This window comes from Siphateles boraxobius, unplaced genomic scaffold, assembly GCF_051911475.1.
Source record: "Siphateles boraxobius isolate OS27281-9 unplaced genomic scaffold, OSU_SipBor_1 26, whole genome shotgun sequence".
NCBI lineage: Eukaryota > Metazoa > Chordata > Actinopteri > Cypriniformes > Leuciscidae > Siphateles > Siphateles boraxobius.
In genome coordinates this window covers 7,906,387-7,934,236 of record NW_027508876.1, presented here as the reverse complement: position 1 = coordinate 7,934,236, position 27,850 = coordinate 7,906,387, and the positions used below count along the sequence as shown (strand labels likewise).

Genomic DNA, 27,850 nt, shown 5'->3' with positions numbered 1-27,850 from the left:
AACATACTTGCTGAATAAAAATATCTTTAAAAAATAAAAAATAATGAGTGCAAACTTTTGAACGGTAGTGTATATTGTTACAAAAGATTTATATTTTAAATAAATGCTGTTCTTTTTAAACTTTTTATTCATCAAAAAAATCCTAAAAAAAGTATTACAGCTTAAACAAAAATATTAAGCTGCTTAACTGTTTCCTTCATTTGTAATAAATCATCATGTTAGAATGATTTCTGAAGGATCGTGTGACACTGAAGACTGCAGTAATGGCTAATTCAGCATTGCATCACATAAATAAATAATATTTTAAAGTATATTCAAATAGAAAACTATTATTTTACAATATTACTGCTTTTAATCAAATAAATGAGCTTATTAGAGACTTCTTTCAAAAACACTAAAAATAGTAATGTTTCCAAACGTTTGACCGGTATAGGCCTATATTAGAAGTGATATATTTGAATGATTTTGTGTTAAAAATACTAATATTTTAAGGCATCAACTTCTTCCAAAAGGTACTAATTAAGATAGGCCTACTTTATTATCCTTTGTCATACACTGTCATACACAATGTTGCTGTGTATAAATACGCACATTTGTATGTTACTCATTAACGTTTGGTCATTTTTTGGACAATTATTGATGAGGACCTATATAAAAGTTGGATTTTCAAAACAACACTGAAACTACATTCACTAAGTAGATTGTTTGCTAAAAAATAAACCAGACCATAAAAAAAAAAATCAAATAAACTAAGGAGACTGGTCTTTTTTAATATATTAATTTGGAAAATAGATTAGTGAGCTTTATAATAGTTATAATCAGTATTAATAATACTAATAATAATAAGATTTGTTTTTGCTTGATTAAAGCATTTAAAAGGGCCATAAACGTACCTTTTTTCTATTTTTATTAATATAGGCTATATAAAATCAAGTATTAGAATCAGCACATGGTCTCATCTGTCCATCATGACGTAAGAGAGGCGGGACTAGAGGTTCTCCACCAATCAGCGAGCGTTTTGTTTGTCAGATTGGTTTCCGGTGTAATCAAGATGGCGCTTCGGGAGCTGAGCTCGCTTGAGAGATTTCTAGGATTAAAAAAGCCTAATAAATACAGCACGCAGGGAGGCAAAAAGGTGAATCAAGCAATGAATGTGTTGTACTTGGAGTTAAGATCCTGTATCATATTTAAAGCTGTGTTTGTGTTGGGTAATATGACATATATTAGAGATTGATTGAATGAATGACTGGTGTAAATCAGAGGGACTATATTGCTAACGTTATACGATTTCAGTATAACGTTAGTTACCATTTTCCATTTATCATGAATTAGCAGCATTTTGACATGACTATTTCATTGATTTCATAAGTTAATAAAAAATGTTAGTGTTAGTGGGCCAACTGACAGGTCTGTGTTGTTGTGTGACATCTGGAGCACCAAAGAAATACATGTACAAAATATTATATCAATAACTTAATTTTAGATATTTTATATAACATGTTAGAGATTCGTTGGCACATAAAATACCTTGGATGATTTACAAATTTACAAACAAAAAACAAAAACAACAACTAGGCTTCAAAAAGACCACATGGCCACTTTAGCTAACTTGTATTGTAACGTTAGCATGTGGATCCCTCAAAAGTAAAAATTACTTTAGACAAATGTAATAAAAGTCATAAGCACTTTTAGACCCACCAGGTGTATTTGAGGCTCATATGTCATGCATTTTGAAAGAGAAAAGGTTCAGAGGTATCCCAGAAATTGTATTGATATTGTCTCCAAAAATTTTATTTGAACTTTATTACAGACACAAAACACTATTATTTGCATTCATACCATTAATAATGATGATAATCATAATATGAAAAATACAAACATATTGCAATACAATACATTTAGTACCATTTAAAAACTGTCAGCATCAAAAGTATGTTCTAAAATAAAGATTTTTTAAACATTAACATATGTATTATATTGTTTCTTTGTTATATTAGTTTATTTATTTTTATGTAAAACTACAACCACGGCTGCAACTCTTTTAAAATGACAGGTTGAATATTGGGATTGATAACTGTGTGTTTGGTCAACACTGTAAAATTTCATATAAAGTAATGACTCTTCATTGATAGTTAAATGCATCAAAACGTGCAAAGATGTGCAAACATCATTATTAGTTCATTCACATTAATTTTATGAAACACAGCAAAACCCTTGATTTGGCTTATTTCTTGACAGCTGAAATTAACAGCTAGTTAAGAAATTTTAGCCTATGTATTATGTTTTAAAATGTAATTATGTATTAATTTCCATTTTAGTTTTTTTCTCCTATGTTTTTTCTGTTCCTATTATTCGATGAAAAAAATCCATGCTTGTTAATTGCTTTCATCTGGAAAGTAGATATTTCATTTTTATTCATTTATTTGTCCAATTGTAGGTCCCTGTTCTCCAAAACAACAACGGACCGGCATTGATTGGTCTGGTCACTATAGCATCCCATCTGGTCCATGAGGCCAGGAGAGCTGAGCTGCTCGGAGACAGCGCTGAACAGAGAGCCGTGGTCCAGCAATGGATCGAACACAGAATAACACGACTAGACAACTGTTCTAAAGAAGAGGTCAAAGTTATATTGAAGGTAAGATGATGATGAGTAAGGGTTAGGCTAAGTGGTTCCTGTATTTATAATTTAAAAAAGGGCCTGGTACACATTTATTGCTGCACAGTGTTTTTTGTCTAACAATGCTGCAGACAATATGAAGATTTAATGTGAAAGAACTGTAAGAAATATGTTTTAAATAATATTTACACTTAAATGGTATTCCGCTAAATTTATGCACATATACAAAATTAGTAAAAACTGAGTGCACATAACAAATGCATTATTAAATGCAGTGACAAATGAAACAACATGATTAGAATAGAAATCTGAGCATACTTGAAGTATAAAAATGCGATTTTGCTAAAGCCTCCGTCACATATTCAGGAAAACAGGTTGGAATTACACAAAATGTAAATCATTTAATTTTACAGTATATTGCATTTTGCTGCCAACCGATGGCTTAATGTATATACTGTAAATGTGCAGTAGAAAAGCTTATTTGAAAAATAAGTATTTGATTTCAGTATATTGGGAAGTCACAGTGTTAAAATATAATTTTAAAGTATTAGCCTAACAATTTCCTAATTTGCGCTAATATTGAGATATTTAGTGAATTAGACCAAAACTGTGAGCCAATCTTACAGTGAGAAATTAGGTCCTATAGCAAGTTATCTTTTCCTTTAATTTATTTAATTAATCTGTATTGATTTGTGTAAGAGGTGTCCAGAATCCTGCATTGATTGCCATTATTATACATTCACCTAGTCCATTTTGGAAGACTTGCATGTAAGGGTGCTTTCACACTGGCAGTTTAGTTCGAAACGGGGCACGGTTTGCATGAAAAATGAGTAGTGTGAAAGCTGTCAGGCAGACCTGGGAGCGCACCGGGGTACAGAACCCGAGACTACCTGTATGTACGGTGGCCGAGAGAGCTCAACGTGCTGCAACTTAAGAAAACGCATGCAAATAGTAAAAAACGCATGCAAATAGTAAAAAACGCTTACAAGTAGAAAGTAGAAAAAAACACATGTAAATAGAAAAAAAGAAAACATCTTCAACAGTTTCACAACACGCATGTGCTCCAAGTACTCACAACACAACCAAATACAGAAACACACTGCAAATAACACAGAACACAACGGAAATGTTTCCGGGGGAACCAAATAAGTGACGAACCCGGCTGGGACGTGCATACAGCGCAAAATTCTACTTTATTTTATTTCATTTATTTTAACTTTGTTTTTTTTCCCGCAAAACATACAGAGATTACATTTGTATGACATACAACTTGTATAACATATACAAAATGTATTAACAATATGTTCAATGTCATCAGAATACAAATGAGAAAAGAGCAATGAGCTGAAAACTAAAATAAATAAATAAATAAAAAAGATAGAGAAGAAGAACATGAAGGAAAGATATTAATCTATACATAAGTTACACTGTACAAATTGTTTCATGTTATGTTTAAATTTTCATAAAGAAATGTTTCATAAGAAATGTTTGGTAATGTAGGGTAAAGTTGAGACACTGACACAGATATAACGCATAGGCTATTTAAAAAAAATTTGTGAAGTAAAAAAAAAACAAACATTTATTTGCAACCGTTATGTTAACAGCATTATATTTCTGTCGTCAGAACAGCTATTCAGCTGATGGAGACCGTACTGCGTTGTCATGGGAACATCCCATGTGAAAATAATGAGGAAATGACTTGTCTTTCGTTGCTTCCTTCATCAAGTGCGTTCCAAACGGCTAAATAATGGCACACTAGTACCAAGCTCACTCCATAGTCCACTTGAAAAGCTCTGCCGTCTGCCCTTCGAAGGGAGTAGGAATAGGTATGCTCATGAGCAATAAAATAAAGTAGGATTTTGCGCTGTATGCACGTCCCAGCCGGGTTCGTCACTTATTTGGTTCCCCCAGAAACATTTCCGATGTGTTCTGTGTTATTTGCAGTGCGTTTCCGTATTTGGTTGTGTTGTGAAAATTTGCAGCGCGTTTCTGTATTTAGTTGTGTTATGAGTATTTGGGGCACACGCGTGTTGTGAAACTGATGTAGATGTTTTTTTTAATTTGCAGTTGATTTTTCTATTTGCATTAGGGTTGGGCGGTATTACGGTAATATCGTATTCCGCGGGGTCTTAAAATAGCAACGGTATCAGTTTAAATACCGTCATTACCGGCACTTATATATAATATATAAATAATGCTTATGTAGTTGTCATCAAGTGACAGTGTGGAGGAGAAAGAGAGAGAGAGAGAAGGGAGAGGCGGTAAATACTGACGAGGCAATTTGTAAATGTTGCAATAAAAAAGGTGACCGCGAGAGATGGAAACACCTCTAACCGAATGTCGCATCTCTGAAACAACCACCCACTCACTGCTGCGAGGATGCATTTTGGCCCGAGTTCATTAAATAAGCGCATTAGTTTATATTTGTTAAAATATTATAATGTTATTTTTTTTACGTTGATAATGAAAACTGAACAGCACGAGTAAGATGGGATGCATCGGGAGTCAGACATTGACCACTTAATTAAATTTCATTTTGTAAAAGGCCTTTCTTTAAAGTGAATTTCGTTTTGTATAAATTGTATCTTCATTTTAATAATTTTTTTATCAACCAATTGCCTAGATTTAATAAATAAGAATCAAATATAGCAGACAACATAATCATGACATGATCGTGCGCTGGCGCGCCGCGGTCACTTGAATTGAAATCTCATCATAAATTAACCGAAACTCAGTGTATGTCTCACAGACATGACAGATAGGCCTATATCTAAATAGAGCTTGAAATTTCATTAAACGAAACAATTCAAAACGAAAAGAAATAGGCCACTCGCTGATTATTTAATCCATGATGTGCATTTCTCTCTATGCGCGTTCATACGGAAATGGCGATCATCAAATTCATTAAACGAAACTATTCAAAACGAAAAAGAAATAGGCTAGCCTACTCTCTGATTATGTAATCCATGATGTGCATTTCTCTCTATCGTTCACTATGGAGATGGCGAGTCGTCAATTTCTCTAAACGAAACAATTCAGAAGGAAAAGAAATATAGGCAGCATACTCTCTGATTAATCCATGATTTCTCTCTATAGGCGCGTTCACTACGGAGATATCAATCGTAAATTTCTTTAAACGAAACAATTCAAAACGAAAAGAAAAAGGCTAGCCTATACCTTCTGATTATGTAATCCATGATTTGCATTTCTCTCTCTATATATGCGCGTTCACTAGGAGATGGCGATCGTCAACTTAATCTTTGCAGCACTGACAGAAAAGTTGTATTAATAAAACTCAATGGACGCATGTGACCGGATTTACAAATGCACTTATTCCTTGTTGCTTGTTAATTTAATTTAAATTAATTAATAAAATGAATACTTTAATTGTCATAATTAAAATAATCAAATATTATTAAGTGTCCCATTTTTGCTCATTTATAAATAGTATTTATATCCAACAACCCCTCAGCACCTGGGTTAAAAAATTATTTGGCGCCTCCATATTATAACGGCCCACATATTTAAAATAGTCGAGTCTAAATAGGGCTCCGGCTCATAATTACATTTAATACCGTCAGCCGGGATCAGACACAACGTGCACGGGTTGGCCTTGATTTTTTTATTTTTTTGCCCGATCTGGTATTCAGTTTCTGAACGGTGTAGGCACAAGCCAACAGTTTGGTGAGGCTGTCTGAACCTTATGTCATAATTTTTAATTAGTCACGGTAATACCGTATACCCCGGTAAGATAGGGAGGAGGTTTGACGGTATCAAAATTTGGATACCGCTCAAGCCTAATTTGCATGTGTTTTTTTCTTTTTGCATGCGTTTTTTACTATTTGCATGCCTTTTCTTCAGTTACAGCACGTTGAGCTCTCTCGGAGTCGGCCACCGTATATATGGGATGGTTTGAATTCAGTTGCGCTGGAACTGTGGTGCGATCGTTTAAATGTGAAAGCAACTTGGACTTGTTCCTACACATGCATTTTAGCTGATGTCATTAGACGACGTCAATAGTTCAACAAAACGCATGTAAGGGATGACAGTGGTGATGATTTACCTTGGATACGAACCAGAGTGAGCATGCAGTGTAACCGCACATAGTGAGTGCAATCAGAGCGGCAAATGAAAAGGGTTGGGAATCATAAGAAATTTTCTCCGGTTCAACCTAACGATTGCGGTTCCGATTCCATTACAATTATTATACAAGTTAAAAATAGTAGTAAGGAAAAAGTGCACAAAATACTCACCTCAAAAATCTCTTTTGTGTTTCTTTCTTATAATTTTCAAATGAGTTTAACAGTCTAATAATGTCCACAAATTCAACATATTATTTAGCAATTTTTGCAAAAATAGTTAATATTTCTGAAGGAAAAATCAACATTTCTGCATTCTCTGGGAGAATTTGGGAAATCTCCTGGCTTACTGTATCTCCAGCAGTGGAGAATACCCTCTCAGTAGGGGTATAATATGCTTAAATGCACATGTGAGATCCAGACAGGGAAAACGGTTTGAATGATTGATTCATAAAGACTTACCTTTTTTCATTACTGGATGAATCAGTGTTTATGAATGAGTCTCTTGAATGAATGATTCAATGACAAATACATTTTTTAAAGGGACATTTCTCCCATCTAGCGGTGAAATTGTATTTTGCATTCAAACGAATCGTGCTCTCCAGCGCCTCGGTTTTTCAAATGCGTGTTGCATCTACGGTAGCTGTTATGGACCAAAAAGCTATGCCAGGATGTCTTCTAATAGCACTTCGTCGAGTTTTCCTTCAGGTGAACAGGTTTATTATTTCAAACCAACTGCAACTTGACACAACGAACAAACGAATGTTACAGTATGAATAACTGAATGACTTGCCGGGGCAGTGACAAGCGCCTCTCACAGCTCAGCTCTGCTCGTACGTTTCTGCTGCTTTCAGTTACGTGACGCTGGCTCTGAATGAAAACGCCTTGTGGAAACGAGTTGGCCTAGTACTTTTTGACCCTCTCTGCTATTATAGTTTTTCAAGATGGCGGAACTACATGGAAGCCTCCGTGGACCTACCTGTCTAATGCATATAAAGATAATAAATTCTTCGTTTACGAGGATAAGTCAGATAATTGGCAGAGGTATTTGTACACCATTGTGGACATATGAATAAAAATATTGATTTTAGATAATAAAATACCTAAAAAACTACACATTGTCCCTTTAAAGCTGCAGTCCGTAACTTTTTAGGGATTAATAAACAGAGCTGCATGTGTCTTGCGAAAGAACATTGTAGTTGGTGCTACTTCTCTGTTTGTCTATGACGAGTCACACAGGCACTGGGCTACTCCGCAGCAGTGCCAGCCAACTGGTCTAAAGTAGTCTGCATATAAACCCTTTTAATATAGACTTACCCATAGTGATTCAGGATAAGATAAAAACACGGTTTGGAAAATGCATTCATGATGTACTCGCTCAAAGTACATTTGAACACAAGAAAAGTTACCGACTTCAGCTTTAACAGTCGCAAGATTAATCATGCAGCTCTATCTTATACTTTCTCTCTCTCTCTCTCTCTCTGCATTGATATCTGACACCAGAACCGGAATTTCACACGGTTCCAGTATTTTTTAAAAAACACTACCGGTTCTGGATAAGAACCGATTCTCTGTTCCCAACCCTACAAATTAATGGTTTGCAATCCGCTGTCTCCTCAAAAGAGTCTGTTGGCAGATAGCAGGATAATATGACACCGCATTCATGTGACAACCATTCAGTATACCCAAGTGTTGTTTACTCTGCTGCACAAAATGTCACCAAATTAATAAAAAACACTATATTGACACGCATTCTGTTTTCTATCATCTGCTGTGTAAGTTTGTGATGAGGCAAGATGAATGCAAATGCAAATGCACCAGGTTTCGACAGAATCAAGTTGAGTGTGAAACCAGTAGTGCTGGGCGGTATACCGGTTCATACCGAAAACGGTGTATATTTTTGTTATGATATTAATTTTTAATATACCGCCATACCGATGTATTTAATTACACAGCGTTTGGAACGAACGTTACGCTGCGCCGCGCGACACTGTTTCAGACGGACCCTTTACAATGTTGCACTTCTAAGCAGCGACTGCGAGGCAAGGGTAAGTAGCAGTGCTCTGGTGTTACGTTACAGGGAAGATGGATGCTGCAGAACTATTGCGATATTTTCCTGTCAAATGTCGAGAGCGCATTATTGTAGCACGAAAGTACATTAATATAATGCGCGAGCGCGAATCTCTCTGCTCGCGCGCAGAATATAATGTGCCAGAAATACACGCTGCTCTTATTAGAATAGGTCTTTCTCTGGGCTCGCTCAGAGAATCCTGCACTTAAAACGTGTTTAGTGCAATCGCGAATCTCTCCTCTTCCCCAGCCTACGATTTTAGGTTATAAGAACATTTTCATAACGTTCATTAGGGCTGGGTATTGTTAGGAATTTCACAATTCGATTCGATTTCGATTCTTGAGGCTTCGATTCGATTTCGATTCGATATTGATTTATTAGCTTCGATATCGATTCAATAATAAGTAAATACACAAGTAATTATAGTACCTGAGTATATTTTTAAATAATGTGTGCAGTATTACCAATGTTTAAGAACAAATTGACCCCAGCATGTTTCCTGTCATGGTTTATTTAGCTGAACAAACTGTACAATATTGTACATGTGTTGAATACAAACCACAACTTTAACAAACTGGTGCTTTATTAACACCTCTAAAGTGCATGTAACTGTAAGTAGTATAAAGTATATTTCTTTCTTCCTATATGTACATTCAAGTTATAAAAGAAATGTAAACAGAAGCACAAAATGTGCATACATAAAAAAAATGCGCTTCGTGACACATGGCATTCGCACACACAAGCAAGGACTCTCTCTGTCCCTCTCTGTCGTGCACGCGCTACGCGGTTTGGAGCTCGCAAGCTCTAGATTTCGGGAGATTTGAACTAATTTGCGACATCATGGAGCCGCTATCAATATGCGGGAGACTCCCGGAGACTTATTGTTGTTCTTATTATCATTTAGGAGGGCTTAGGAACATTTTGGGGTAGCTTCAGCCCCCCTAAAATAGGCCTAACGACGTCCCTGGTTGGTGGTGCAGGCTTGAACGGAGTGCAGCTGCTGTCCGTCATTGCTGTTTTGGTAAAGCGCGTCTTGTACAACGCTGAACGCTCTCACTAGAGTGTTGCCCACAGCGCCGCCACTGGCCGGTGGGCTGAATCGATTCATAGGATTTGATGAAATGATGTTGAATTGAGAAACAGATAATTGCAATGCATTGATGAATCGATATTTTTACCCAGCCCTAACGTTCACGTTAAGTTATAAAAATTTTATTTCTGAATGTTCTAGGAACATTCAAAACGTCCAGTTTTTTAGACGTTGTATTAACGTTATTTCTTGGTTATAAGAACTTTATTCAAAACATTATAAGAACGTTCAATTCTCCCGTTATATAAACGTTGTATTAACGTTCTTGCTTGCTTATAAGAACATCAGTCAAACGTGATTAGAACGTTCAATTCTCCCGTATATAGATGTTGTATTAACGTTATTTCCTGGTTATTAGAACGTTAAGAAATAGCACTTTTAGGTTATACTGGGCGCTATTATATTCTACAATATTCACTAATGACGTTAAAATAGACCATCCTAAGTCAATTTACTGCAGTAATTCCTCTCTCAACCAGTAGAAAATGCTTTGAACACCTGATTATGCATGAAAAAAAAAACGTCATAAACCGGAAAACCAGCATAATTTTGAAAATAAACGTGATATAAATTTTTGGTCAAACCGCCCAGCACTAGAAACCAGAACGAACACTGCGGGGGTCACCGGGAACAATCACACTCTGACTCAGACAGCAGCAAACGTGCCCATTGTAAATGCCCCCTTAAACATGTTAAAATTATTAAAGCAACATCCTCTCATTTAATCTAAAATGTGAGACCGAAGAAAATGCCACTCCAAACTCAGCATCTATGTGGTCACAATGGTTTCTCGTTAATAGCGGTGGAGTTTTGAATCAGACACATCTGCGCTGCAGTCTGTCAGATGGGCTTTAATTGACACGCTGAGGGTAGCAGGGGTCACACGCTGTCCTGCGATCAGTTCAGAAGGGATTAAAGGTATAAAACGTCTGTCTGTGGACAGTGAGAGGCAGTCTCGTTAACACAGGCACTCAGCGGGACGGACGCCTCTCGGCGGTAGCTGTCAGTGTGTGGCGAAGTGCTGTCCGAGCATGGGTCTAGAGCAGAGCGCTGCTGATCGCTGGTTAATAGTGGCAGTTTAAACTGTAATGAAGGGCTGATGTAATGCCCATGGCATGTCACTGTCTGACCAACTCACAGCACTCTGTAAGGCAGGATCACAACATTTAAAGCAGGAGTCCTGCAGCCTACAGGGATAGACACTAGAGTAACAACAAGACTCAAGGAAGAGTTTACAATGATGAGGATAAAGCTCATCCTTGATGGGTGGATTTGAAGATAAGAAAAGCTGAATCGACTGTAAGAGAGAGCTTTGTTTCAGAGTCAAACTGTAAGTTGGGTAATATTGAAGCCACAGTCTTCTAAACTCTGCAAAAAAAAGCATTATTTTTTCGGTATACTGTATTTTAAAAAGAATTATGTGAAATCCAAATAAGATTTGCATATCTTTATTGGAAAGGGATTGAACAATATTTTTAATGCTTGTTCAATGAACCTCAAACAATTATTCCCACATGCATCTGTGGAACAGTCCTTAAAAGGGTCATCGGATGCAAAATTCACTTTTATATGGTGTTTGTATATAAAATGTATATTTGTAGTGTGTGGACACAACCACCATACAATGAAAAAAAAAATCCATTCACTCCTTTTTTTAATCCTCAAAAAGCCTAAACACACTCAATAATCAAGCCGTTTGTCATATTGCTTATGCTCCGCCCACAACCGCGGACGGACTGTCCCATATTAGCATATTTCTGCCCTCAACCATTTGTATGACGGAAGCATGAGGAGCGACAGATCGAGAGAGAAAAAAAAATGGTCTGGTTGCCATAACGCGCTGCCATCTGGTCCCCCACCAGCTGGGCGATCTCCTCCGCGGTGCCTGGAGGTGACGCTGGGTAGCCCTCGGTGGACGGCTCGACGCTCCTCCGCCGCCCGATGGACGGCGACGGCTCCTCGGGTGCCTTGGGCAGACGGCTGGAGTCCCCCGCTCCCTGCTCCTCCCCTTCGCTGGTGGACGGCAGCAGGCTCCGGCCCACGGCGAGCGGCAGCGACGACTCCTCTCCCTCCCGGATGGCAGCCGCCCCTCCAATACCCAGGTGGCCGGCAGCGAGCTCGACCGTCCCACCGGCAACTCACTCCAGTGCACCGTCGCGAGCGTCCATGGCCGCGAGTCCCCCGCTCCCTGCTCCTCCCCTCGTTCGGCGGATCGCAGCAGGCTCCGGCCCACGGCGAGCGCCGGCGACTCGCGCACCATGCTCGATGGCACCGCGGATTCCCCACAGCGGCGAGGACTTTCTGACACCGCGTTCCTCCCTCTTCCCGGGTTTCGGCACCAGTGTAGCAATGTTCAGGGAAGAAGGAGGCGGGAACCGGCAAACATTTAAACATACTTTATTAAAATAAAACCAAACAAGCTAAATTACCGCCAGCAGCCCCTCGCGGACGACTGCTGGCTTACCTAAAATAAACATAACGGCCAGCAGCCCCTCGCGGACGACTGCTGGCTAAAATAAAACACAAATACAAAAAACAAAACTCAACTAAAATACAGGCCTGTTCCTCTCTCGATTATCAACGTCGTCGCTCCCCCTTTATGCTTCCGCTCCTCCGTGAGAGATGCGAGACCAGTGTGCTTCACAGGTGTTGCTCATTAGCAATCGCACCACCGGCCTTGCGCCGTTCTCTCACGTCCCTCGGCCGTCCTGTTCGCCACATACCCCCATCGCCCCTCACAGGCCGGGGGCTACCCACGAGCCTGTGCCTACTCCCCCCCCGGCGGCGGCGATCCCTGGGGGGTATGGACCGACAAGCCGAGGGAAACGGAGACGGAAGCATGAGGAGCGACAGATCGAGAGAGGAAAAAAAAATGGTCCGGTTCCCATAACGCGCTGCCATCTGGTCCCCCACCAGCTGGGCGATCTCCTCCGCGGTGCCTGGCGGTGACGCTGGGTAGCCCTCAGTGGACGGCTCGACGCTCCTCCGCCGCCCGGTGGACGGCGACGGCTCCTCGGGTGCCTTGGGCAGACGGCAGGAGTCCCTCGCTCCCTGCTCCTCCCCTTCGCTTGTGGACGGCAGCAGGCTCCGGCCCACGGCAAGCGGCAGCGACGACTCCTCTCCCTCCCGGATGGCAGCCGCCCCTCCAATACCCAGGCGGCCGGCAGCGAGCTCGACCGTCCCACCGGCAACTCACTCCAGTGCTCCGCCGCGAGCGTCCATGGCCGCTCCTCCCCCGGTCCCTGCTTCTCCCCTCGTTCGGCGGATGGCAGCAGCCTCCGGGCCACGGCGAGTGGCGGCGACTCGCGCACCATGCTGGATGGCACCGCGGATTCCCCACAGCGGCGAGGACTTTCTGACACCGCATTCCTCCCTCTTCCCAGGTTTCAGCACCAGTGTAGCAATGTTCAGGGAATAAGGAGGCGGGAATCGCCAAACATTTAAACATACTTTATTAAAATAAAACCAAACAAGCTAAAATACCGCCAGCAGCCCCTTGCGGACGACTGCTGGCTTACCTAAAATAAACATAACGGCCAGCAGCCCCTCGCGGACGACTGCTGGCTAAAATAAAACACAAATACAAAAAACAAAACTCAACTAAAATACAGGCCTGTTCCTCTCTCGATCATCAACGTCGTCGCTCCCCCTTTATGCTTCCGCTCCTCCGTGAGAGATGCGAGACCAGTTTGCTTCACAGGTGTTGCTCATTAGCAATCGCACCACCGGCCTCGCGCCGTTCTCTCACGTCCCTCGGCCGTCCTGTTCGCCACACATACCAACTTGAAAATGGGCATCCGATTACCCCTTTAAGACACTTTTTACATGCGGTAGACAATTAAAGTCACAGTTCCAATAACTTAGGACATTAAAGAGACCTTTCTACTGACTCTGAAAAACAGATGCCATGGGTCCCTGATAGGGTTGGGAACTTAACCAGTTCTTATCCAGCATAGGTATTGTTTTTTGAAAAATACTGCAACAATGCAAAATTCTAAAATTCCAAATTCCGCTTCTGAAAACAGTTCTGGTGCAGTTTGGGCAAAGCAGTGGGAGTGTTTGCGTCCTTTAATAGCGATCTCTCACCTCGTGAATATTAATTTTATTGAACACCGCTTCCAGGAGTGCAACCAATTAATGCAGTTCAGCACTGAAAAGCCCTCGCACTACTCGAATACGCTTCGCAGGGGCGTAGTTTAACTGAATAACTGTTATTTTTTTAGCTCCAGAGGCTTCCTAAAGATTGTACACACTGTAAAGGTAACACAGGTAATGATGGCGTTTTAAAGGGGTGGTAAAACACAATTTCACTTTTCTAACTTTAGTTAGTGTATAATGTTGCTGTTTGAGCATAAACAACATCTGCAAAGTTACAGCGCTCAAATTTCAAAGCAAACGGAGATATTTGCTTTTAAAGAAATCAATTTCTAAGGACTACAGCAAACAGCCGGTTTTGGACTACACGACATTCCTCCAGGGTTGCTGACGTCAGAAACCCCAAAAAACACCTCCTCCGAGAATACTAAATAAGGGGGGCGAGGCCATTTTATATTGCGTTGGAGAAGAGTTATTGTGGTAGGAGTGTTGTTGCCGCCGCAATGTCGTCGAAACGCTGTTATTTTCATCAGTGCCCGGATTGCAGGTCCACTTTGTTCAGCCTTCCTAGGGTCGCAGGATTTAGGGATCAATGGTAATTATTACCCAAATCTCGCTCTCTGTGCTGCACATTTTACGGAGGAAAGCTTCCACAATCTTGGCGAGGTCAATGCAGGATTCGCACAACGGCTTGTGCTGAAAGATGGAGCAGTTCCAACTTTAAGAACAGAAGCTGTTGTTTACGGGCCACAATCTGTAAGTATGATTTATTTTTCATCGATGTGTTTTCCTGTAATAGTTCGTATTGTTAATTGTATGTTGTAGCAAGGAAGTAAACAAATGACAACGCTGTTTGGCTCTGCTGGTTTGTTAAATTCTCATTCATACTTAACGTTATCCGACAAACACCTAACGTTACAAACTTTTTTGAAATCTCAACAGCGAACTTGGAATTAGAGTAAATTATTCTTTGATTAGAGCTTTTATGTATTGTTTATCGCTTGTTTATCTACAGGCATGGTAAACATGGTTCTGTGTTTGATTTGGCTACTGCAGTAAAGCCAATGTTTAGTGTTCGTTTTGGGTTAATAGTTCTGTCGACAGATATTTGGCTACAATCGTTCTAAAAATACAAAAGTAACCGTGCCATACAGTCAGTAACGATCACTATAGATCCGCAGTCTTTACTAAAAAAAAAATCCCTTTGAGGACTGTAGTATAATTTGTTAGAACGATTATATGAAATTCTTGTTTATGATACTTATTTTTTGTTTGTAATACTATAATAATTAGTACAATTAAATAACAGCGTATCTAAACGGTAATGAGACAACAAAAAACAAACCTTTCTGAAACGTCGTTTAACAGCCGTTCTTGAACAGGTTCTGCTCGATCATCTTCACTAACATTCTCTGGGTCCGATTCGGGCTCAAATTGGTATGGTTTTATTGACGCCATCGTTCATAATACACCAAAGCACAAACTAGGCTACCGGTAAAGGTGCGGGGTGTGACGTTTCCGGAAAACATGCACTAGTCTGTTAGCGAATCACAACAAACTGGGCCAGCTAACCAATCTGAGCCCATTGCGTAGTTTTGAGGGACTGGCTTCATAGAACCAGGAAACCATCAGACCGTTTTTACAAGGAGGGACAGAGCAGTGTAGAATAAAGGTAAAATATATGAAAAATAATGCAATTTTTTAAAAACGAAGCATGAACACATGTTACAGTGCACCCCACAAACACAATCAAGCCTTTGAAAAAATGTGTTTTACCACCCCTTTAACGATTTTACCATTCGAGTGCGAGTCCGATGATGAAAAAAGCTAGTTATTCAACCCGAGTCTGCCGGAAGCTAATTATTTTAGTCGATAAAGTTTTAAATAGGGATATTTTTCTTACACGAACGCATCACTTCACTTCAGGAGACCTTTATTAACCCCCCATATCCGTATCAAGCACTTTAATCATGAATACATGCGCTTTAATGGACTTCTAAAGTCAAACAGCCATTCACTCTCATTATCAAGCTTGGAAGAGCCAGGACATTTTTTAATATTACTCAGATTGTACTCAGATCGGTACTCCCTAAACTTGGCCGATCTCACAAACCGATCACAATTTGATTACGGCAACACGTGAGAAGGTACATGATGCGTGGGGACTTAAATGATTTGGCAGTCATGTCATCACCAGTGTGGAATTACTATGATGTGTCAAGAAACAATGAAAAAAATGAGCTATTTGCCGTGTATGTTTCAAAGGAATCTCACGTGGAGCAGCATTGTCCTCCAGAGAGATCGCCTTTCTGAAGAGTTGCTTTGCTCGCTCAGTCCACACAGCGCCGCTCGCTCAGAACGCCCGCAGTGACGTGCTGGTTAGGAAATATGAGAAATAAATTGGGCTGCCCGTGCCCGACTAAAGTTTTTTTCTAGCTGACTAGTAGTAGGCTAGTTTATTTAAGCCATTAGTCTAATTGCATATTTATATTAATTTAATTACTTTAATATATATGGGAGAAAATACTAAACCATAATGAGCGTTATCGTAATATTGCCACATATCAAGCACATGCATAAAGCTTGCCACAAAGAACTGGCAAAAGTAATGTTTAAGCAGCATGGTACATTTGAATTGTTTATTAATAAACTAGTGTGTTCTGGCTGCAAAGATACAGTTGGCGATGTTGACGCCATCTTCCGCGCTTAGAGAACGCGCTTAGAGAGAAATGCACACTTCATACGGATTAGCCTACATAAGCAGAGAGTAGCCCATTTCTTATCGATTTGAATGTTTATTTTATTTTTTTTAAAGCATTTCAAGCTTTCTATACGTTCTCAGGTCTGTGAGGCATTTATACGCTGAGTTTAGGTTCATTTATGAGACGCGCTCCAGTTCACGCGCGGGCGCCTCCGTATCCTATATTGTCTGCTATATTTCGCTTCTTATTTATTAAATACAGCCAATTGGTTGATGAAACATTGATTGAAATTAAGATACAATTTTTACAAAACGAAATTCATTTTAAAGAATGGCTTTCTACAAAACAAAACTTAATTAAGTGGTCAAAATCATGTCTGACCCACTCCAAATGTCTCCTGATATGCTATTGGGCATCTTATGATCCTATCTTACCCATCTCATGCGGTTCCTTTTTCATATGATCAACATAGATGAAATTAAAAGAAGAACATTATATTATATAAAACAAATATGAAATGTAGGCTATATTTACATATTTAAGTTATATTTAAATGTCAGGCCACTACGCTTTTCTCGTGTGTGGCCTATACATGCATGTGTGCGTGCATAACGGGGAGGGGTACGATTTTCGAATAATACCCAGCCATATTCGAATATCATTTTTGCTTGAAATGCCCATCCCTTCTAATGAGTAGCATCAAACTACTCCAATTTGTTCTTTTAGGAGTTTAAATTATGTATTTATTTAATTTTTGTCCTGCTCAGACTTGTATTGGACAAGGTTTAAGTTACATCAGACTTCTCTATTTTAGGTGATTAAATGTTTATGTTGTCCTCCAAAGTTTAATTTAACCTTGTGGGCTGCATCAGACTGCTCCATTTCGTTTGTATTCATCTTTGTCTTATATTAAGTATATTAAGCATCGGGATCGGTATCGGCCGATCATCATGACAAGAAATCGGCTATCCCATTTAGACCTCACAGAGATTTGAGAAGCAAACATCAGAAGGATAGACTGCTGTTGTATCGTTGTGATAATTTTAACCACTTACTCTTCACATCCTCATCCTTTGGAAGTGTTTACAAAGAGAATTTGCTTTCGCAGAGCAGAAAACAGCGTCTTCACGACATGCGACATCAGCTACAGTGTTTGAGGGTCAAATTAGACGTTGTTCACCTGCAGTCAATGAAGAACAGAGGTGGGCATTAGGCAAATGTGTTACCCAGTAGCATTTAGCCGTAACAAAGTGGGATTCAAATGACTGACCACTCGTTTAGGTGGTTCAGAGTCAATTCTTCTTATCCTCTTTTTTAAAGAGAGAGGCAATAACTTTTGGCTTCAAAACTTTGCAGATTGTTTACATTCACAGACAGCTACATTGCATGAAAGGTTATATTAAAAAATAATAGGGGCATAATAGGGGCACTTTAAGACCTAATGCCTGGATTGAATATAGTGTTACTATTGCATTTTATTTCTCAACTGTTTACGTTTACTTGTGACATATCTGACTCTGTTCAAGAGACAAGAGAACTAGAATACTCACCCCCATTTTGATATAATTTTGTCAAGTGCAAGAAGACGGGAGCCATGTTGGGTGATTTCACACATGAGTCCTCAAAAAAAATTAAAAAAAAATTAGGCCCCTTGAACTGTATCGAAAGGTAAACAGAATCCAGTTGTCTTTACATTCACACTGTCCTTGTCCCCGAAAGAGGACTTTTTTTGGTCCTCTTAAGAAGTAATGGGGTCTCCTCTTTGTGTTCATACTGTTGCTCTCTGGGTCTTGTCCAAATCAGTGGTTGATGGATGAAAGCGAACCATCCTCAGACCACCTCCTAAGATCAGGGCCGTTGCTATTATTCTGGGCCCCCTGAAAAAACATTGATGTGGGCCTCTACTCATATCATAGCCTATACGGTATAAGATATGGAGGCCCACATCTGGTGCCATGTAACCTATTAGGGATTTCTTAGAAAATAACAATATAAATGTTGTTTATATATATAAATATTATATAATATAAATATGCAACCATGAACTGCGCTCTCCATGATGACGAGGAAGTATCAGCAAAGGATTAATTGATTTCTAGCCCTTGCACTAGCTTTACTACTAGATATGTTTATGGAGATCAGAAATAAAAACATAGCCCTGTACAGCAATGATCGATGTTGTTACGGAAAGGCCGAAGCTGGTCGGTTGTTTTTTGTCACGTGACCTGTGGTGCACTTGCGGCATTCTGAAAAGTTGAGATGTTTTCATCTCGCCATGGCATAGGCGCACCTGATAAATAACATTCCTACATTTCCTACATTTTAAATGACGAACTTGAAGGCGCAAAAGATGCGATTAATGAAAGTGTTGGGTCACCAAAAATTATAATTCTCTCATGATTTACTCACTTTCATGTCATTTCAAAGGTAAACTCAACCATACTTGCTTTTCATTAAAAATATATTAATGAAAGTATGTCCTACGAGTTTGTAATGACACGAAGGTGAGTAAATGATGAAAGAAGGTCAAATGTGATCTAAAAATCCAAAAGTGGATTTTTTTGTTGCGCAGACAATCTAACCCGTATATAGTTCTAATACAATCATATCACTTTGTACAATTGTGTGCAGAACTGTGTTCAATGTTAAGCTTCATTTCAGAGAGAATGTATAAAACCCTAGGCCAACGTCTCATAACTCAACCAGGTCCAGCGTAAAACAGATGTGTCTGTAGGCTGTCCATCCACTCTTCCTCGAACAGAGCAACTGTGAGTTTGATGTGAAACTTTCCAAAGCCTGGATACTACAGCGGGGATGGTGTGTGTGTGTGTGTGTGTGTGTGTGTGTGTGTGTGTGTGTGTGTGTGTGTGTGTGTGTGTAGGTCTCAGGGGACAGGTGGAGCATCTTCAGCACTTGTGCACAATACAGCACAGCGTCTTGAGGGCTAATGGAGGCAGTGAACAGTGTTCAGATGAGCCACTCTTTTACACACACTCAGACAAGCACACGCACTTGTCTGCCTGAACTCCGTCAATCAGAGACCCTTAACTACAATATATATTACAATTAATTTTACCTTCACCTAAGTGTTTGAATGCCCCTAGCCTTTAGATGGTCATCTTCCATCCTCAATAGGCTTTTTTAAATGCAGATAGATCCAGTTTTAAAGTAGATCAGATGAGTCACTTTTAAAGCCATCAATAAAGCAATAAACCACAAACAGGTTGTGCAGTGGTTTTACCACAGAAATTGGTGTTCTTAAGCACGACATATAGTGGACCTTTACTTAACAAGCGGAAAACAGAAAGATGCCATATAGCAGGGAAAGAGACACTGGCATGCAATTTAAACATGCAATTAACTAACATCTCCTCAAAAGGGTCAACCTAATACAACCACATATTGATGCAAATAAACAAGTGGTGGTTAGATTTTAAATTGTTCCAAAGTCTAGTTTGTGCTTATTTTATTCGCAATCTGGAGCCCTGTTAAACTGCCAGCAGCTGTAATCTCTTAAGGCACAGTAAATGGAACCATGGTGTTTTAATATTACCATTAGGGCTGGGCGATATGGCTGAAAACTGTATCACTATATAAGTGTTTCATATCGGTCGATATCAAGAATTATTGATATTTTTTATGACCTATTTAAAGGACCAGGAGACAAATATATTAGACTACAGTTTAAAAAAAATATTTTACACTTAACCTTCCTCTGATTATAATATATTAGCAGAAACTGCAACACAACCATGGAAAACATCAAATAATTAAAATGTAAACATAAGTCTAAAATCACAATGAACACTTAATTATCTCTTAAAATTAAGGTGCAAAATTAAAGAATAAATAAGAAATGCTTAAAAAAAGAGTAATAAAATAGTGCTAAGTGTTAAATAAACATATAGAAACCAACGACGGTCTTGCATTATTTGCAGACGACATTGGTCTGACTACGGTCAGACTTATAAAATCCAAAAAACTGCCATACTGGCGAGCTGACTTTTCCTGTTTTATCAACAATCGCTGCGGCACTCATTTTCCACTTATCACTCCACGCCGGCTCTGTTACTGAAGAATCCAACACGAGACAACGATATGGCGCAACCTTACTGGGGGTCGTACACCGGACGAGAAGCGCCGCGTCGCGACAAAAACAACTAGAGGTATCGCACACCGGACGCGCACTTTCTCAGTTTATGGCCAGCAATATTGTAAGGCTATGTAAAAGGACATTATGAAATTAAGATAAGGTCTGTACTATGTTATGATTGTACTGTACAATTAAAAACAATCGTTGCTACGCTTTACCTCAGAGCGTCCGTTAACTGCATGTATTGAGAATCTCACCTGTAAATCCGATAACATCAGCAATTTTCATTCAGTCAGCTCATTTTTGTGAATGAGTGTGTATACACTCATAGACAATAATGTGGTTGAATTTTAAAGACATGGCACTATAAACTGAAAAATGTGGGTGCGTGTCCGGTGTGCGATACCTGTCCTAGACGCGATGCGGCACGGTGCTGCGCTTCTTGTCCGGTGTATAACGTGTGTAAGTGCAACCCCCCTTACATGACCGGCTGTTAGCGTGTCACCCAGTACTTTGCTAGGTTACCAGAGAGTGAGTACATTTGTTCATGCAACCAAACTTGCAACAAAACTTTCTTCCGATGAAAAAAATAAAATAATTATCGAACGGTTTATCGAACGCATTTTTTATTGATATTGATTATGTGTCTATCGCGATACATATCGTTATCGTTTAATCGCCCAGCCCTAATTACCATTGCTTTTATATGTTGGTGATCCTTCTATACTATCCGTGAACCAATTTTCATGTGTCAGTGTATCGTATAATGTGCTTTGTTTAAAGCTAGCTTTGAGACTGTCAGTGTTAAATGCATCTCAAGTTTTATTCCTGTTCTTATGCATGATGGTCAGAAGCGCTGTTAACCCTCCAATTATTTTTGGCAGCACAGCAGGCCCAGAGTCACTTGAGTCACTTTATACTTTCATTGCAGGAACTTAACCAATACCTGGAGGATAAAGTTTACCTGGCTGGGAACATCTTCACCCTGGCAGACATCCTCATGTATTACGGCATTCACCACATTGTTGTAAGTCCCTCAGCGGTGAACTTCAGTTGTTTGAGAGAAGTGATGCAGAGTTCCAATTAAAACAGTAAGACGCTTCAAGCTCAGGAGAAACCTGACACAGCAAAAAGATGAGACACATAGTGATGTCATTTCCCAGGACAGCAGCCAAGGAAGTTTAAGGAGCCTGAAGGAGCCCATTGAGACAGGAAGAGAGGGATGAAATGAGAATTAGAGAGAAAGGGAGTAGAATATCACATCTTCACATGTCAGTGCTTGTAATTGACTGACTACTGACTGACGGAGAGTTGTCATTACCCAGAAGGCTTTGGTGTGTCACTAAGTTTAAACCCCCTGGAGATAAAGTCAGTTAGACATAGAGTGTCTAAAAAATGTATTCACCACTTTGTAGATTTCATGCTTTACTGTTGTAAAACATTGAACAACGAAGGATTTTTTTTCTATGTAGTGTAGATGGCAAAACACATTTATAATGTTACAAAAGATTCTATTTCAAATAAATGCTGTTCTTTTGAACTTTCTATTCATCAAAGAACCGTGGGAAAAAAATTGTACATGACTGTTTTCAACATTGATACTAATAATTAATGTTTTCTGAGCATCAAATCATCATATTAGAATGATTTCTCAAGGATCATGTGACGCTGAATTTAATATTCAACAATAATATTGATATGCCTGCATCGTCAATAATACAAGAACTGAACTGAGCTGGACGATGACATCACAGTTTACTCCAGAGCGTCTATATATATATATATACAGTGGGTACTGAAAGTATTCAGACCCCCTTAAATGTTTCACTCTTTGTTATATTGCAGCCATTTGCTAAAATTATTTGTTCATTTTTTTGCTCATTATTGTACACACCCCATATTGACAGAAAAACACAGAATTGTTGACATTTTTGCACATTTATTAAAAAAGAAAAACTGAAATATCACATGGTCCTAAGTATTCAGACCCTTTGCTGTGACACTTATATATTTAACTCAGGTGCTGTCCATTTCTTCTGATCATCCTTGAGATGGTTCTACACCTTCATTTGAGTCCAGCTGTGTTTGATTATACTGATTGGACTTGATTAGGAAAGCCACACACCTGTCTATGTAAGACCTTACAGCTCACAGTGCATGTCAGAGCAAATGAGAATCATGAGGTCAAAGGAACTGCCTGAAGAGCTCAGAGACCGAATTGTGGCAAGGTACAGATCTGGCCAAGGTTACAAAAAAAATTCTGCTGCACTTAAGGTTCCTAAGAGCACAGTGGCCTCCATAATCCTTAAATGGAAGACGTTTGGGATGACCAGAACCCTTCCTAGAGCTGGCCGTCCGGCCAAACTGAGCTATCGGGGGAGAAGAGCCTTGGTGAGAGAGGTAAAGAAGAACCCAATACCCCTTTTCCACCAAAGCATTTTGAGAGCCAGTTCGGAGCCAGTGCCTACTCGCGAACCAGTTCTTTGTGTTTCGACAGCCAAAGAACCGGTTCTCTGCCAGGAAAATTGGTTACAAAAGCGGCACCAACTCTTTGCTGGACTAGAACCCTTCTTTTACCACGTCATGCTTAAGTTGGGGGCTGGGGGCGGGGTTATAATTACATTTCTTCTTGAACGTAATCTCCATCTATTGTAATCCGGACGAGCAGCACAAATGTGTTTTAAACGTCGTCTTCTGACCCCAATTTAGGATCGCAAAGCCATGAGAAACATTTGCAGAAAGACGATCTAGTCCGCCATTGTAATATGCTTGAAGTTGCCGTAAGCATTTCTGGGAAAGCTAAGACGTATGGCGACATACACAGTGACGTAACAACGTTGTTCGCTGGGCTCTCTAGTCAGTGGAAAAACAAACACGTTCTGAGAAGTTTCCCAAGTTGAACCAACTTTGAACCAGCACCAGTTATGAACCAGTTCTTTTTTGGTGGAAAATGGGTAAAAGATCACTGTGGCTGAGCTCCAGAGATGCAGTCGGGAGATAGGAGAAAGTTGTAGTAAGTCAACCATCACTGCAGCCATCCACCTGTCGGGGCTTTATGGCAGAGTGGCCCGACGGAAGCCTCTCCTCAGTGCAAGACACATGAAAGCCCGCATGGAGTTTGCTAAAAAAAACAATCGAAGGACTCCTTCGAGACCAAGACCAAGATGGAACTTTTTGGCCTTAATTCTAAGCGGTATGTGTGGAGAAAACTAGGCACTGCTCATCACCTGTCCAATACAGTCTCAACAGTGAAGCATGGTGGTGGCAGCATCATGCTGTGGGGGTGTTTTTCAGCTGCAGGGACAGGACGACTGGTTGCAATCGAGGGAAAGATGAAAGCAGCCAAGTACAGGGATATCCTGGACGAAAACCTTCTCCAGAGTGCTGTGGACCTCAGACTGGGCCGAAGGTTCACCTCCCAACAAGACAATGACTCTAAGCACACCGCTAAAATAACAAAGGAGTGGCTTCACAACAACTCCGTGGCTGTTCTTGAATGGCCCCGCCAGAGCCCTGACTTAAACCCAATTGAGCATCTCTGGAGAGACCTGAAAATGGCTGTCCACTAGCGTTTACCATCCAACCTGACAGAACTGGAGATGATTTGCAAGGAGGAATGGCAGAGGATACCCAAATCCAGATGTGAAAAAGTTGTTGCATCTTTCCCAAAAAGTCTGTATTAGAATAAAAGGGTCCTTCTACTAAATACTGAGCAAAGGGTCTGAATACTTAGGACCATGTGATATTTCAGTTTTTCTTTTTTAATAAATGTGCAAAAATGTCAACAATTCTGTGTTTTTCTGTCAATATGGGGTGCTGTTTGTACAAGAATGAGGGAAAACAAATGAACTTAAATGATTTTAGCAAATGGCCGCAATATAACAAAGAGTGAAAAATTTAAGGTGGTCTGAATATTTCCGTACCCACTGTATAATTTATAATTATTTTGAACTATCCCCCCCAAATATAACTATAGTTATATTGAACTATAACCGTTTACAATTTTATATATATATATATATATATATATATATATATATATATATATACACTCACCTAAAGGAAGGATTATTAGGAACACCTGTTCAATTTCTCATTAATGCAATTATATTATCAACCAATCACATGGCAGTTGCTTCAATGCATTTAGGGGTATGGTCCTGGTCAAGACAATCTCCTAAACTCCAAACTGAATGTCAGAATGGGAAAGAAAGGTGATTTAAGCAATTTTGAGCGTGGCATGGTTGTTGGTGCCAGACAGGCCGGTCTGAGTATTTCACAATCTGCTCAGTTACTGGGATTTACACGCACAACCATTTCTAGGGTTTACAAAGAATGGTGTGAAAAGTGAAAAACATCCAGTATGTGGCAGTCCCGTGGGCGAAAATGCCTTGTTGATGCTAGAGGTCAGAAGAGAATGGGCCGACTGATTCAAGCTGATAGAAGAGCAACTTATAGAAGATCCATCATGCCTTGTTACCACTGTGCAGGCTGGTGGTGCTGGTGTAATGGTGTGGGGGATGTTTTTATGGCACACTTTAGGCCCCTTAGTGCCAATTGGGCATCGTTTAAATGCCACTGCCTACCTGAGCATTGTTTCTGACCATGTCCATCCCTTTATGGCCACCATGTACCCATCCTCTGATGGCTACTTCCAGCAGGATAATGCACCATGTCACAAAGCTCGAATCATTTCAAATTGTTTCTTGAACATGAAAATGACTGTACTAAAATGGCCCCCACAGTCACCAGATCACAACCCAATAGAGCATCTTTGGGATGTGGTGGAACGGGAGCTTCGTGCCCTGGATGTGCATCCCACAAATCTCCATCAACTGCAAGATGCTATCCTATCTATATGGGCCAACATTTCTAAAGAATGCTTTCAGCACTTTGTTGAATCAATGCCACGTAGAATTAAGGCAGTTATGAAGGCGAAAGGGGGTCAAACACAGTATTAGTATGGTGTTCCTAATAATCCTTTAGGTGAGTGTGTATGTATAAAAATATATTTTGTAATATATATATATATATATATATATATATATATATATATATATATATATATATATATATATATATATATATAAATAACTAAATTAATAACTTTTTTTTTAAATAAAAATGAAACAATACTGAACTTACCTAACCTGGAATGTGATGCTATTTTCTTCTGGAAACAAACTTTTTTGCATTATTTTCCTGTTATCTATAAAGCTGCTTTGAAACAATCTGTATTGTAAAAGCGCTATATAAATAAATATGATTTGACTTGACCGAAGACTGGATTAATGATGCTTCAGCTTTGATCTCAAGAATAAATTACATTTTAAAATGTATTCACATAGAAAACAGTTATTTAATTTAAAATAAAAATTAAAACATTTTTGTATTTTTAATCAAATAAATGCAGCCTTGGTGAGCAGAAGAGACTTCTTTTAAAGGCATTAAAAATCTTGCCGATTCAAAACCTTTGACCGTTAGTGTAATTGACACACATTGTGCCGTATTAAAGAGAGTGAATACTTATGGAAGATTTTTGTTTAACATTTTATAGTTATATAAAAGACTGTATATATAATGTTGTAATTATTATAGATAAACTCAACAAAGCCTAATGGGGTGAAAGCTTTTTGTAGGCACTGTATTGGATATCTCTGTAGTGTTATACACATTAAGTTTTCCTTTATTTTTCACCATCTCATGTTTGTCCTCACTTTTTCATAGGTGGAATTGGCTATACTGGAGAAAGAGCGTTATCTGAATGTCACCAGGTGGTTTGATCATATCCAGCACTATCCAGGCATACGGCACCATTTGCCTCCTGTGGTGGTTCTGAGGAACAGAGTTTACCTGAGTGGTCACCACTGAAAGTTTTGATAACTACTTGTGGGATGTCAAATAAGCAAGACCTTAAGGTCACCATATGAAAGCTCAACTAACACACAGAGCTGTCCACATTCGTTTTACTCCACAATCCCGTCGAGAACCGAAACAGCCAGGACAAGTAAAGCAGGTCTTTTCTATTTTTTTTTTGTGTTTTTTGCAAGCTGGTTCATGGCCACTAGTCATGTTATTGTATATGTGAATTTAGCATGAGTGTAGTTAAATTTATGTGGATTGGAGTAACTCAGCATGATCAATGAGAATTGTGGCTGTGGTGTTAATGGTACAGCATTTATTTATAATAAGAACATGATAATATAAATACATTTATTAATTGCTTTTTCAGGTAAGGTTGTCATTAATTCGACTAATATAATATTGACAGAAATGTCCAACTTGTCCCTAATGCTTCTTTTGAACCCACACAAATCTTTTCTCATTTGGCATTTTCTTCCGCTGTTCATCTCTTTCTCGTAATGTCAGCGCTGGTGTGGGCAGTAGTCTGGGGTTTGACAGGGTGGCATGTTGTTGCTCTGGGGCAGCGGACATACCACCAGCTGTAGCCACACAGACAGCACTGGTGTAATCGGATTTTCATGCAATTTTCACTCCATCCACAACCAGTGTGTCATTTTCCCCAAAATCCCCTTCTGGGGTGTCCATAGCTTCTTTAGACATGTCTAGTGTTCAACTTCTTAATCCAATTCTGTGTTATATCACTGGATGCATAAAAGGTTTTCAATGTTAAAAATGTTTAATGAGTGTCACTGTGGAGCATAGGTCTGTGCTTGTGCTTTCAAGGCACAAAATGAAATCATTTTGAAAAAGGGTTTAGGACAAAAATGCTTTTCCATTTCCAGGAGACTTGTTTCTGAGAACATAGCAGCTTAATTGATCATAAACCGGTGACTCAAAACATCTTTTGGGAAACTAAGTGCTTCATACAATGTACAACATGTGGCCAATCTGATTTGGAGCTGCTCTGTCTGTAGCCTTTATGGTTGAAAATCCTCTTCTTATGAAAGGGAGATGTGTTTTTGCACATTTACTTATCTGCTGTGCATATGCTGACAAAAAGATCTCTCTGTTCTTTTTATTATACTTCCTTTCCTATAAGCCTTCTTTATGAAATGTCTGCTGTTCTCAAGCTCAAGTTTGTGTTCTTTTATGTCAACAGAATGTTGTCCTGTGCCAATAAATAAAAAGGAAAAACAGAA

General features: G+C 39.4%; 1 protein-coding gene and 1 pseudogene across 1 annotated transcript; both read left to right on the top strand.

The window, feature by feature from the left end:
• Nucleotides 1-1,018: 1,018 nt before the first annotated feature.
• Nucleotides 1,019-27,850, top strand: eef1e1 (eukaryotic translation elongation factor 1 epsilon 1). Its single transcript, XM_077244277.1, has 4 exons — nt 1,019-1,135; nt 2,438-2,635; nt 21,679-21,774; nt 26,475-27,850. Exons 1-4 carry the CDS (start codon nt 1,052-1,054, stop codon nt 26,616-26,618), a joined length of 522 nt encoding a protein of 173 aa, XP_077100392.1. The 5' UTR covers nt 1,019-1,051; the 3' UTR covers nt 26,619-27,850.
• Nucleotides 22,926-24,180, top strand: LOC143752258 (uncharacterized; annotated as a pseudogene).